Below are 14123 nucleotides of genomic sequence, written 5' to 3' on the forward strand. Positions count from 1 at the left end.
TGAAGTGGGAGCTTGGAATTACCTCGGGATCATGCCTCTGGGCATTGCTGGCTTTCACCTCTGCTCTTTGACCTCAGTGTCTCCTCCATCTGCTTGCAGCCCACATTCCAGTACCCAAACCCATCTTCCAGTGCTCCAATTTCAAGCCAGGTTCTCGTTACTCATGACATGATCCTGTGCTCCAGCCCAGCTCAATCACTCTTCGTGCTCAGGCATTTCCCTCCAACCAGCTACACTGGAATTCAGCTCTCCCTTCACCAAACCCAAGAACTAATGTTTCTCTGCTTTGGGACAACCATTGATTTCTTGAGCTGTGCGCCCTGGATGTTAAATCTCATGCCCTCTGACAGCATTTACAGTCTAAATGCAGAGTGGCAGCCTTCTTCCCTGACAGTGCCCTTTTAGTGGTCTCCTGCACCCCTACTTTCTCCTCAGAGCCCACACTTGAGAGTCTTCCTGTGAGGTCCAGTTTCCTGAACTGCAGCCTGGTGTTGACTACTGGGAAAGGAAGATGTTGAGGAGCGGGAGTGTCCAGAACAAGAGCAGGACAGCTGTTTTATTGGGTCTGATCCTACCAAGTCTAGTCAGGGTGTGCAGAAAGGCCAATCACAAGTAACCATTTACAGAAATAGGTAATTTCAAACATGGACACTGATACATAGGATGAAAGGTGTTGAATGCTACAAGGTCAGTTCAGGGCTCTCTGGAGGATGAATGGCAGCAGATGCCAGGTACGTGCAGGCCTGAAGGCTGTGTGAGGTCCAGACGAATCAGCTGCCCTCACAGGTAAAGATGAGCTGGTGTAAGACAGAGTAGATGTAAGTTCTGGTGAATGAGTGAGCCTTTTGATTCCATTAATCCAGTCGATGAAGTAGGAGACTCTGGTGAAGACGCTGGGATAGATGGGGTGCTGGCAGTCCAAGCCCCAGCTGGCCAATCCAACCAGTACCCAGGCATTGGTAAGGTAGCAAACAAGAGGACTCCCAGAATCACCCTGTAGAGAGAAAAAGGAGGTAGCTTTGGAGGCTGAGCAGATTGGGGAAGGCATGTAACAAGGTCTGGGGTCTTGTGCCTGTCTCTGAATCAGGGCCCCACATTAGAACAAATCTCAAGAGTGGAACTCTGGGTTCCAGTATCAACAAATTCCTGGGCTAATCCCACCTCAACCTACTGATAGGTCTTCCCCACTCTGCACCACACACTTGGGGGCCAGTGGCCAGGAAGGGACAGTGTCTATGGTCAGGAGAGACAGAGCCCAAGAGAAACTATGTGTGTGAGTTCAGTGCACAGCCTCTGCACAGACCCCAGATGCTAGACACCCTGAGCTGCATCCGTCCAAGCCTGCTTCCTTTCTTGTTCATCTGGGCCTAAAGCTTTCTCTCAATCTCTTAGTTGTTGGTCTTTAGAAAACTCCTAGACCCAACTCAGGTGAAGACAACCCACATGGGCAAGGTCTCTGAAAAGTTTCTGTGGTCACCGGTTTGTGAATTCTACCTCCTGGACCCAAGAAGTGAGACTAAAGCAGGCCCTCTATCCATCTGCCCAGTGTGCAGGCTGGGCATCAGGGTGACATAGACAGAAAAAAACCCTGCTCCATGGGACTCACACCAACCAGGCATTGATAAGGTACATTGTGTCAGTGTACATAAATCTCCCCAGCTACAACTGGAAAGAAAAAGCACAATGTGATTGTACCAGCCTTGTGGGTAGAAGTTTTAGGTGGTAAAAACAAAGAGGGGAGGGGTGAACCAGGGTTAAGTGGATCACAGGAGGCCACTGGCAGTCTATGGGTTAGTCCAAGGATATACATGGGATACCCAGTTGATGGGCACCAGGTAGAAATAAGACCAATCAGGTGTGACAACCCTCTCACTGTCCTCTTCCCCACCCCTGGAACCTGTGACTATATTACCTTACATGACAGAAGAAGTTTTGCACTTAGGATGATGGAGAGGGTCTTGAAAGTGGACATGACCCTGGAGTGGCATGGTGGGACCAACCCCTTCATTCGCAACTTCCTGATATGGGGAAGAAGTTGGCAGGGGATCACAGGCAGACAAGATGTGATAACAAAAGCAAGGGGTTGGGTGAATGTGCACTGAGGACAGAGGAAGGTACTACAGCAGCAGCCCTGAGAAGCCAAAGAAGGCAGGGCTGGAAAACCCTCCAGAGCCTCATAGGAAGCAGATTGCCCACACCTGGACTTTGCACTTCGGCCCTCCAGATCTGAGAGTCTCTCAATGTCAGCCAGTTTAGCCTCTCAGTTTCTGATGACATGACTGTGCTGGTAAATTTCCCTTAGCCTTCTTGAGAGTAGGACTGTGTCTTTGCTGTCCCTAGTGCTTTCCTTGGTGGCTTCTCACCAAGTATCTGGTCCCTCTTCACACCATGCCCCCACCCAGCTTGTAAGGCAGCAGGAGCCCTCTACCTGGTGGTTGCTGTCTGCTCCAAGCCTCTGCAATTCATGCACATGAACCATGCGGCACCAACCTCACACTGGATTCTGGATCCATGGGGAAAGCACAGAAGGAGTCCAGGAAATTCAAGGCCACTGGGGAGCTCCAGGAAAGTAAAGGAAGTCAAGCCAAGGGAGCTTTGGTTCACACTAACGGAGAAAAGAAAGAGGGGGAGAAAGAAAGAGAGGTGCTAGTAGTGGTGAGGACAGTGTGGTGATTCGCATCATGGTTACAGAGGGCAGGTCTGAGACAGGCATGAAGATAAAGTGCAGGTCAGACAGAGAGGAACAAACAGAGCCTGAGACTTTAGGGCCAACACTTGATCAGCACCTGCCAGATACCAGGCAATGTACTTAATTTTCTATAGGAACCTTAAGACAGGGAGGCTGGCAGCAACCCCATTTCAAGCTGAGGAAATGCAGTTAAGGTAACAGTGCAGACTGCACAGGCTGGCCTGGACTGCCCCACTATCAGAACACTGAGTCAGTCACCCTGCACAGCTGTTCTTGGTGCTGTGGTTAGGAAGAGGCGATACTTCACAGAGGAGAAAGGAGCCCTCAGGAAAAAGTGGAGACCAGGACAAGTAGGGGAGGAATCCTGCAGGTTTTCAGACAGGCTGAGGAGGGAGGCTAATGCACAGGGACAGAGGGTTTTCTTGGATTCCCATGGAATCCAGTTCTGTGGTGTCCTTGGCTTAGTGAAGGAACATGAGGCACAGACAGATGTGGGAGCACAATAGGGTATCCACCAGATGTGCAGCGGGGGGGTCACTGGCTGAGGCACCAGCCCATGACCTTCACAGGAGAAGGCAGAATCAGAGCAAAGTTGGGCAGGAGGTACAGGGCCCGAAACTGTATTCAGCAGGCCCTTTGCTCCACCTACAGGAGGCAGACCGGATGAGACAGTCTGAAGGAAGGATTGAAAGGTATATGACAGGAAATCAAGAAACCTGAGGCCTCTCCTGGCCAGAAGGGCATGCTGGGGTCCTCGCTCCAGCTCAGCCCCCCAACCCCACTAGGTGGAAATGAAAACTGAATTTCCAATGAATTATTCTCACTACATGGTGACTCAGTACTCAGAATAGGAGCAAAAAACACAAGGTTCTAGTTTTTAATCTGTCATTTTGCTAGCAGCATGATCTTAGATAAATGTATGCAGTTTCAAAACTTTCCCAAATTAAAGTGTCATAAACTAAGCAATTTGAAAATAAGAAGAACTGATTCTCATGGTTCTGGTAGCTAAAAATTTATAAATCCCCTGTGTCACTCTAGCTGCACAGGAGAGAGGAGGACCACTTCTCACCTCGTCTGGCACTTGTTGGTGTTTCTTCTTGTGGTTGCATCACTCCAACCTCTACTCCTGTATCCACATGACCATATTACCTGAATGTGTCTCTATGGATGCTCTTCTAAGGTAAGATAAAGTAAGGTAAGGCAGGGTAAGGTAAGATGGAGAGGAGGAGGGAAGAGGAACAGAGGAGAGGAAGGAAAAACAGAGGAGAGGAGGAGAGGTGAAAGGAGAGGAGAGGTGAAAGGAGAGGAGAGGAGAGGAAGAAAAGAGGAAAGGAAGAAGAGAGGAGAGAAAAGGAGGGGAAGAGATGAGAGGGGAAAGGAGAGAAGAGGAGGGGAGGGGAGGGAGATGATGGGAGGGGAGAGGTAGGGAAAGGGGAGTGGAAGAAATGAGAGGAAGAAGAGAGGAGAGAAAAGGAGGGGAGGAGAGGGAAGAAAAGACAAGAGGAGGGGAGGGGAGGAGAGGAGGGAAGAAGAGAGGATGTGAAGGTAGGAGCTGAGAACAGAATCCAAGTCACCCATGTGAGCAGCAGGGACCCAACTACCTGAGCTATCACTGCTGCCTCCCACTGCACACATTAGCTGGAAGCTGAATTCTAACCAAACCCAGGCACTCTGATGTGGGACCCAGGCATCCCAGGCGACCTCCAAACTTCTGCATGAAATGCATGCCCAAGCTCTCTTTCCTTAGCAGTGTCAAATATTGAATTTAAGATCTGCTATACTATTGCATCTTTAGACTCTTAATTACATCCATAAAACCCCTATTTTCACATAAGACCCCCTTCGGAGACTCTCAGTGGACAGGTCACACTATCAACAACCACCTCAGGGAGGCTTAAGAATCCCCCATTACAGAAAACAACATTAGCTCAGAAGGTGAAAAGTCCAGGCGAGGCCACAGAGCAAGCCTATAAGGCAAAACAGGGGTCCAAAGACTTCCTTCTCCAGTCCTTGCTGCCAACCTGTGGGACAGATAATTTGGGAACAAATGTCTCGCCCACTTCCCCCTAATCCTTGACCCTTGCCATCCTGATCAACTATGTAAACATCATCAAAAAATAAAACTAATAAGAAATCATTAAAATCAGAGATGAAAACATAAACAAAATTAGAACCAAGAAATTATATAAAAGAACAGTGAAATGAGCATCCAGATTCCTGAAAAAGTACACAAATGCATTCACCATTAGCCCAACTAATGAAAAACAGGGAAACCCAAGGTAATTGAATCAGAGCTGAGAAAAGCATAGCTATCAGAGAAGTTGGAGGCCTTTCCACTAAGATCTGAAACCAGACACCGATGTCCATTCTCACTACAACTATTTAATATAGTTCTGTAAGTTTTAGCCGAAGGCAATAAGCAAGAAAAATAAGTCAAAGGGATACAAATGGCAACGGGTGGGGGGGAGAGGAGTCAGATTATTCCTGTTTGTAGATGACATGATCCAATACATAATGGAAGCCAAAAGACTCCACAGAGTCTTTGAAACTCATAAGAGAGTTTGCTAAAGTTACAGGATGTAAAATCAACACACAAAAACCAATTGTCTTTGTGTACACAAACAGTGCCATGGCTGAGAAAGAAGCTGTAAGATCAGTCCCATTCACAATACCTACAAGAATTTTAAGATTTAAATACATTGAAACCAATTCAACCAGGAATATGAAAGATCTCTACAATCAAAGCTACGGAAAAAAAATTTTTTTTAGGAAATAGAAGACACAAAAAATAGTAAAACTCTTCCATGTCCATAAATTGAAAAAATCACTATCGTCAAAAATCCATATTTCCAAATAAATTTGGAGATTCAATGCGATCTAAGCACAGTAGTAATGACACTCTTCTCAAACACAGGAAAAAAAAAAACCTAAATTTCTGATGGAAACACCAAAGACCCCAAATAGCTAACGCAATTTTAAACAATAAAAAAAGCTGAAGGTACCACAACACCAGATTTTAAGACATATTACAGAGCAGTTATAATTAAAACAGCCTGGTAGTGGCACAAAACACAGACATGTAAAGCAATGGAATAGAATAGAAACCCCCAGAAGTAGTCCACATAATTTCAGCCAATTAAACTTTGACAAATGAGTTTAAAAACTTATTTGAGACTGACTTAGTGAAATAAGCCAGTCTCAAAAAGACACATTGAATATGTTTTCTGTGATGCATAACAGTTAATGTAGAGTCATCCAGAAACCTTCAAACTCTTGCAAGAAAATGTAGGAAATACCCTGCAAGACCTAGGAGTAGGTTCCGACTTTCTAAGAAGGACACCAAAAGCAATAGCAGTTGAGAACAGAATAAACAAATGGGACCTCATCAAACTAAGAAGCTTCTGTACAGCAAGGGAAACAATCAACAAAGTAAAAAAGCAACCCACAGAGTGGGAGAAGATCTTTGCACACGATATAGGCGACAGGGGGCTAATTTCCAGGATATACAAAGAACTTCAAAACAACCAAAAAACCAAAACAAACAAGCCACTCAAGAAATGGGCACGGGAAATGGGCAAACATTTCACAAAGGAACAAGTCCAAATGGCAAACAAACATATGAAAAAATGTTCCAGCTCCCTAGCAATAAGGGAAATCCAAATTAAAACATCGATGAGGTACCACCTAACACCAGTAAGATTGGCCCACATAAACAAGAACACCAACGACGCTTGCTGGCGAGGATGCAGGGAAAAGGGAACCCTACTCCACTGCTGGTGGAGCTGCAAATTGGTACAGCCTTTATGGAAATCAGTCTGGAGAACACTCAAACAACTCAAAATCTGCATACCATATGACCCAGCAATAGCACTCCTAGGAATATATCCAAAACACCTGTTTTACGACAAACCAACATGCACCCCTATGTTCATTGCAGCACAATCAGTAATTGCAAAAACATGGAAGCAACCAAAATGCCCATCAGCAGAAGATTGGATAAGAAAGCTTTGGTTCATCTACTCCATGGAATACTACTCAGCTATTAAAAAAAACAAAATGCAGTTCTTTGTGGCTAAATGGGCACAACTGGAAACTATAATGCTAAGGGAAATGAGCGAATCCCAAAAGATTAGATACCACATGTTTGCCTTGATTTAACCTGTAATTTTTTGTTTGGTCGTTTGTTATTTTTTGAACCTGTCATTGATACTGTCTCAACCCAGATGTTTCGAAGAATGGAACTTGCATTATTTTTAACATATTGTTTACCCAATACTATGTCAATTAATTCCATAATGTTGTATATTGATACTGAGGCCTTGTTGGGCCGTTTAACTTGCCGGATCTTTACTCTGTTAGACCTATCTTCAGACCATAGAAGGTCTCCCCAAGAGGCCACTGAACTTATCTGGACAATAAGACGCTGAACTTTATGCTAGGCATGTGTTTGCAAGGAATGAATCTCAACTGAACTTGAACTATGGTTATGCAACAAGGTGGAGGAATCCACCATGGGGGGAGGGGTATGGGAGGGGTGGGGGGAATCCCCAGCGCCTATAAAACTGTACTACATAATACAATGTAAGCAACAATTAAAAAAAAAACAGTTAATATAGAGTACAAAAAAGTAATGAAACAGACACCTTGTGAAATATTGTCAATTTTAGCACTTGTTTGTACTCCTGTGGAACTGTGATCTTGCTATTTTTTACTTGCTGATTATTACAATTAGTGGTGAATTAACCCTGTGAATATAGTCAGTTGAGTCTGTATTTGGGAAACCTGATGAGACAGAGATAAAGAGAGAAGGTGTTTGGGGAGGAGAGGGGAGAGGGTATGTGATCGTCTCCTTGGAACTGTACCTATGGAATGTATGAATGTAGTTCATATCAGTAAAAAATAGTAAACATATTTACCTCTGAAGATAAACACAAAATGTGCATAGCTCTGCTACACAGTATACTGCCAACTTAGAAACTATTGCAAATACTCCCTTCAAGTAGAGAAATGATCATAGAATTCATTCTCATGGCAGCATATGATAGAGTAATGAAAATGAACTCACCATACATCAGCACATCATGTGTGAATTTCACAAATAAAACACTGGGCCCGGTACAGTGACCTAACGACTAAAGTCTTCGCCTTGAACATGCCGGGATCCCATACGGGCACTGGTTTCAATCCTGGCAGCTCCATTTCCCATCCAGCTCCCTGCTTGTGGCCTGGGGAAGCAGTGGAGGACGGCCCAAAACCTTGGGACCCTCCACCCACATCGGAAACTTGGAGGAATCCTGGCTTCGGATGAGCACAGCACAGGCCATTGCACTCACTTGGGGAGTGAATCATCAGACAGAAGATCTTCCTCTCTGTCTCTCTCTATATATCTGCCTTTCCAATAAAAAAAAAATCTTTAAAATATATATACATACAACACTAAGACAAAAGAGTACATGCTACAGATTCTGGTAATAGGAAATAAAAATATGTAAGCTGAGTTTTCAAAGCACGTCAAGGACAAGAAGATGGTAAGAAGTGAGGCGAAGTGAGGCATCTGCGGGTGCTGGAAACAAGCTGTGTGACCGGGCAAAGGTTATCAACAGCACACTTGGGACGTACACACTCTTGTGTAGCTTGTCATGCTTCAATAAGTTTAAATATTTAATGAAAATGAATGGTTTTGGGCCCGGCGCAGTGGCACAAGTGGTTAAGGTCCTCACCTTGCACACCTGGGATCCCATATGGGCGCCAGTTCTATCCCGGCAGCCCCACTTCCCTTTCAGCTCCCTGCCTGTGGTCCGGGAGGGCAGTCGAGGACAGACCAAAGCTTTGGGACCCTGCACCCGCGTGGGAGACCCGGAAGAGGCTTCTGGCTTCGGATCGACATAGCATTGGCCATTGTGCTCACTTGGGGAGTGAATCATCGGACAGAAGATCTTCCTCTCTGTCTCTCCTCTCTGTATATCCGCCTTTCCAATAAAAAAATAATAATAATAAATCTTAAAAAAAAAAAAAGAAAATGAATGGTATTTTAAGCCCCTTCCATCAAGTGCCCTCATGCTAGGAGGAGCCAGAGACGGGGTGATTCTGTGGGGTAGACTATTGAGGGATGCAGCCCACGGAAGTCAGAGGGAAGGAAACAGGAAATGCAGGGTGCCCACAAGGAGAGTTGGTGAAACACAGATCTCTTGAGGAACCGTGGGCCCAGAGAATAAGGCAAGGAAAAACAGAAAAGGCCTTACATTGCAGATGGACTTGGCTTTCGAGAAGTTCCCCACACAAAGCATCTCTTCATGGACACCATATTTGTTTGAGTCGATTCTCTGCCCATATAAGAAGTTACAGAACGTGTTCTCAATGATGCCCACCTCACTCTCCTGGAGATTGAATGGTGGTGAAAGATGCACTGCAAAAACAAAACAAATGGGTGGGAAGGGTAGTGGCATGCATGTTGACTTTACCAACGCATCCTCCCTGAACCTACGTTACACTGAAGCCCCACTCTGCTCACCACAGGGATTTCCTCATGACATCTGAGCATGAACACTGCCTCAATATCCTGCCCATCCTTGAAACGCCTCTCCTTCTTCTCAAACCTCTCCAATTTACCCAGTTCCCTTCACTTCTCTTAACAACAGAGCATGCCTCTTCTGCTATAGTGGTAAGTCTCACCAGAACATGACCCATTCAAAGGGGGTTAGCAATCATTCAGTGACCCACCTGCCCTTTCATGAACCATCCAGTTCAGTCTCCATCCATTAGTAAATTTTGTTTCATCTCTTCACCCACCCATCACCACCATCTACACTCAACCATGGATAGATATTTTTTCCTTCACATCATCATTCATTCACTATATATCCTTCCATCCATGCACTGAAATTGTTTATCAATCTCTCCATTTCCCCACCAGTTCTCCCTCCCACCTATCAACGCATCCAGCCATACCATCCAGCCACCTACTCACCATCCTTTTATACATATTTCTACCCACCAAAACCACATGCGATAAAATTTCCCTTCCACTGACCCTTCAGTCCACTCCCTAAATCAAGCAATAATCTATTTACTCATGTATTCATCTATCCACATTAATGATAGAAGGGAGCATTTTTGGTATAGAGAGAGCATGTAAACAGATATATAGAATTATTTAGGATCCTTGGGTGATACAAAGAAAGTAAAACATGGAGATGTGATCATTGTTACTTATTTTAGCTTACAGAGTTCAGAAAAAACTCCACAACAGAGGATATGAATCTTAAATGAAAGAAGAAATTGATTCTAAAAGAATTGGAGGAGACAGCAAGCCAGGCCAATAAAGCAACAAAGCTAAAGTGCCTGAGATGGGAATTGCCTTGGAGTAGTGAGTAAATAAGCCCTGTGGTGGGATGATGTGTGTGAGGGATAGGAGATGAGGGAAAGATATCCGGATGCTAACATCATGCAAGGCTTATAGTCAACACAGGAAGTTTTGGTTTTATTCTAAGTATAAAATAACAAGGTACTGGACAGTAATGGACAGTGAGCAGTTAGGACTTAGTTTGAAAAATAATACTCTAATGACTCTGTGGAGACTAAAACAGAGGCACACAAGGTGGAAGGATTCTGGGAGACCAGTTCAAGGGCTACTGGACAGAAATGATGGTCTACCCTGCCAGTGAGGTAGCTGTGCCATGAAGTACCACCACACAACTGGCATATTAAAACAGGCCTGTTCACAAGGGGTCTCCACTCAAGGAGGTGTGTGTGTGTGTGTTTATATACAGAGGGCTGGTTATCACCTGATTAGGAAGTGTTTTTGATTATTAGCATACAGCCAGTATCCAGGCAGTGGTAATAAATGAAGACTCATTCCGTCCAAATATCTGTAGTAACTTTGCTGAGAAACACTGCAGTAAGTTATGACTCTACAGATAATTACAAGGACATGTTCATATCTGCCTTCCCACTACACCAAAACATTTCTTCAAACTCACACACTCCTTCCACAAGAAACTCTCTTGTCTTTAAGTCTTTCTCCATGTTTCTTTAATCAGTTAATCAGGAAAACAAACTAACTGTGCTTCAGTTCAGCTAGCAAGACTAAGAAGCATCAGCCAACCTGAGTTATAACAAGGTGTGGTTTAGAGAGGTTAAACACCCAAAGATCATGGTTACGTTAATTGTATTGTATCACATAGCCTTGTATCAGAAGGGCCATGGTCCAGTTCAGTCCTGCTCTCACAGGTCATAGAAAGGAGGCACTGATTGCCAAGATCTAGCCGCTTCGGAAACCAGCCTTGGCCTCTGCAGAGCTGAGCCATTCTTGCTTTATTCCCTTGCAATTTTCTCCTTCCTCCCCTCCCCCAGCCTCCCGTCTCTCCCACACACACTCACTCTTCTTGGTGAGCATTCCCCAGCCAGTAATCCAACAGGATTTGAGACTGGACAGCTGCACTTCTGGGAATGGGAGGCAGACAGGAACAATGGAGGATGTGAAGTTCACAGGCAGGTGCAGCTGCACCATGACAATGTCACTTCCGAAGGAATGGAACTTCTCAAAGTCTGGGTGCATGAAAATCCTGCTTACAGGTATCTCCTGGGTGTGCTGGCTTGGCTGATACAGCTGGGTGTTTCCCAACAGAATCTTATAGTCCGTGGGGATCTGTGATTTGCTGGAGGAAGGAAGGCCATTATCATCATCATCTCTGAATGTTGGACCAGCCCACTTTCTCTGCATCTTCCTCTCACTGCCCATGCCACTATGGGTCCATGCACCCACCATGACTCTAAGCAGTTTTATCTACCCCTTCTTAGCTGTCAGGAGCCTTATTTCTTAGGGTTCATGGAGTTTTTACAATCTCAGGACATGTGATTTCCTATTAACACCCTAAAATCTGCAGAAAAGACAATACAGGTCCTGAAAGGATCCATTGGGGGCTCATCAAATCAAACCTCTTGACTCTACAGACAGGAGTTCTGGTTCAACCCCCATCCCCGAGTGATCCTTCCCAAGCCTTCCCAACACCCATCTGGTGACCCTCCTTTCCGATCCCTAGAAGACCTGCTTCTCCACTTGGTAGTAATGACTCCTATAGGACTTGGGAAATTCACAGAGCATTAAGGAAGCTTTCCTTGTTGCTCAACACGAGGAGGAACCACACTACTGTGGTAGCTTTGTTCACATAGTTCACTACCTACACTCCCATACCTAGTCCTTCCATCTTGTAACCCCTGCAACCCCTTAGCCCTCTCATAAAATCTAGAACAAGGGACACGAAATCAGGCCCCTGACTGTCCATGCTGTTCTCCAGGTCAGAAAAGTCCACACTTCCCACTTGTGCAGCCTAGCACATGACCACGGTGAAAACCAAGTGTCCTCCCAGGAGTTCATAGAAGTAACAAAAGAATGGCCCAGCTTAGATTGTCTGGGCTGAAAACTAGAGTGAGTCACTGGTGCATGCTATGGTAAGGAGATACTCTGGACTTGACGTGGCCAAGGCAGACATGGCCAGTGCTCTCACAGCACATGTGAGCTGGGCCAGACACAGGGGCTGGAGGTTTCTGCTGGATTTCAACAGAAAGAATGAAAGGATCCAGGCAGACTGAAGGACGGTGAAAAAGTTTAAACTATGGGTCAAAGGTAGGCACTGCCCCATTCTCTCCTGTCTCTCTCTTGCATCTTCCATCCCTTAGGGGGCTGTGGGGAGGACTCACTTCAGGAAACAGTGGGCAGCAGAAAGCAGCCAGTGCCTATCGATGAGGACCGCTCCACAGAGATGCACGTTGTGGTAGAACAGGCTGGCCTGCCATGGCCACTGGGCAGGCGCCGCGTCTTGGCCACCATAGAGCTTTCCCACCATCTTGCGTTTCCCACACACTGTGAAGACAGCCCATAGCCACCCACCCATCAGACATCGGACTGATCCTGAATGCCATCTCAACAAGGCCCGCCCCAACTTCACAGGTAGAAAGACCAAAGTCTACCGACAGCTGCCGTAACCAAAATCATACAGGGCTGCCACCAACCTCACTTCGAGGCATTGCTGCCAAAGCCCAGGTGGCCCTGGAGCCAAGCAAGCAATGTGGGAATGAGGACCCAGAGATGTGGGGGTAACAAGGAGTGGCCACAGCAGCCTGTGCTTAAGCAGGACTGTCAGGGTTGGAGGACTGGGAGCCAGGTCCAGGACACCATTCCTTCTGCTAGCACACCTCCGCAAAGACTTTGGAGGTCACACAGTGGAAGCCTCAGGGGCTATCGGCTATCCTGGCTCAAGGTCATTGCTTCTCAGAAGCTGTGCCCCCTCCCACCTACCCCAGCACCCCAGGAAGAAAGATCCACAGGCATGGGTCGGTGGTCAGAGGCTATAGGGAGAGTGGCTCTACTTCTCTATGCCAGGCAGACGGTGAGGTTAGAAGGGAAGCACTGCTCTAAAGGTCACACCAGGGAAGGAAACAGTAAACCCAGACCCCTCAGCAGCAGAAGAAACCCCTGTGCTGCCTAGCCCTGTGCGGGTTCTCTCTCTCCACCCAGCCCCCAGCGCCAGCCCTCGGCTGTTATTCGCCAGTCCTAGGGTCCCACTCCAGGTCATGGGCGCCTCCTATCCAGCAAATGTTTCCTGAAGAGTGGGGAGGCTGACTCACCTCGGCTGATATCATCTCCAGGGCTACCTGCTTGGGTGGAGCCAGAAAGGACAGGTGGGGTGGCCACCGGCGCTGGCCCCGCCCACCGGCCTTCAAACCGACCGTGGACCCCGCCTACAGAGTGCTGGGGCCCACCGGTCGCCAGCTCGCCACTGTCCAGCACTCCCTGACCGCCACCTGTCATCCCTGAAGCTTGAGAGAGGTCGGGGGCCACCTGCTGCCGGGTGGCCGCAGCCTCGGTATTCAGGGGAAGCAGTACCGAGCACAGCAGCCAGAGCAGGGGACTCCATCGTCCTCTGGGCCATGCAGCTCCCATGTCCATGCTGGATGCCGGACATAGAGGAAGTGTGATGAACGGGGGCGGGGGACTGAACCCAGCCTGACCCCATCTTGACCCCACCCTGACCTCAGCTCCAAATAGGCCCTGATCCACGCTGAGACAGGTCAGGCTTGAAAGCTCCTGAGAGAAGTCCCAACTCCAGGCCCTGGCCTCAGGGTCATTCTGAGCCCCCAGCACTGACCCCTCCCGGGGCCGGACGCTAACACCACCCCACCCAACTGCAGACATTTTAGAGTGAAAGAGCCCTTGGATCTTCAACACATCCTTGATTTCCCCATAACGGTGGGAAGCAGAAGGATCGAGTTTCATACACATGCTTCTAGTTGCTGCTTCAGGATGAAATGTCCTGAATTCATTTCTACCAGGAATGAGATTCTAGCATTTTATGCTCTTTCTTCGGCCTCTTTTCATCCTTAGATTGTGAACTTCATCCTACAGAGAAAGGACTTTGTCTATCCCTGTGTCTAG

General features: G+C 46.8%; 1 protein-coding gene across 1 annotated transcript; it reads right to left on the bottom strand.

Moving 5' to 3' along the window:
- Positions 1 to 503: 503 nt before the first annotated feature.
- On the bottom strand, positions 504 to 12652 carry PRSS47 (serine protease 47). The gene is made up of 5 exons (XM_040963639.1): positions 12637 to 12652; positions 12389 to 12551; positions 11069 to 11346; positions 8932 to 9095; positions 504 to 994 (listed from the first exon to the last, which is right to left on the bottom strand). The coding sequence occupies exons 2-5, from the start codon at positions 12532 to 12534 to the stop codon at positions 689 to 691; spliced, it is 894 nt and encodes a 297-aa protein (XP_040819573.1). The 5' UTR covers positions 12535 to 12551; positions 12637 to 12652; the 3' UTR covers positions 504 to 688.
- Positions 12653 to 14123: the final 1471 nt, after the last annotated feature.

This window comes from Ochotona curzoniae, unplaced genomic scaffold, assembly GCF_017591425.1.
Source record: "Ochotona curzoniae isolate NIBS_2020 unplaced genomic scaffold, NIBS_Ocur_1.0 scaffold_3208, whole genome shotgun sequence".
NCBI lineage: Eukaryota > Metazoa > Chordata > Mammalia > Lagomorpha > Ochotonidae > Ochotona > Ochotona curzoniae.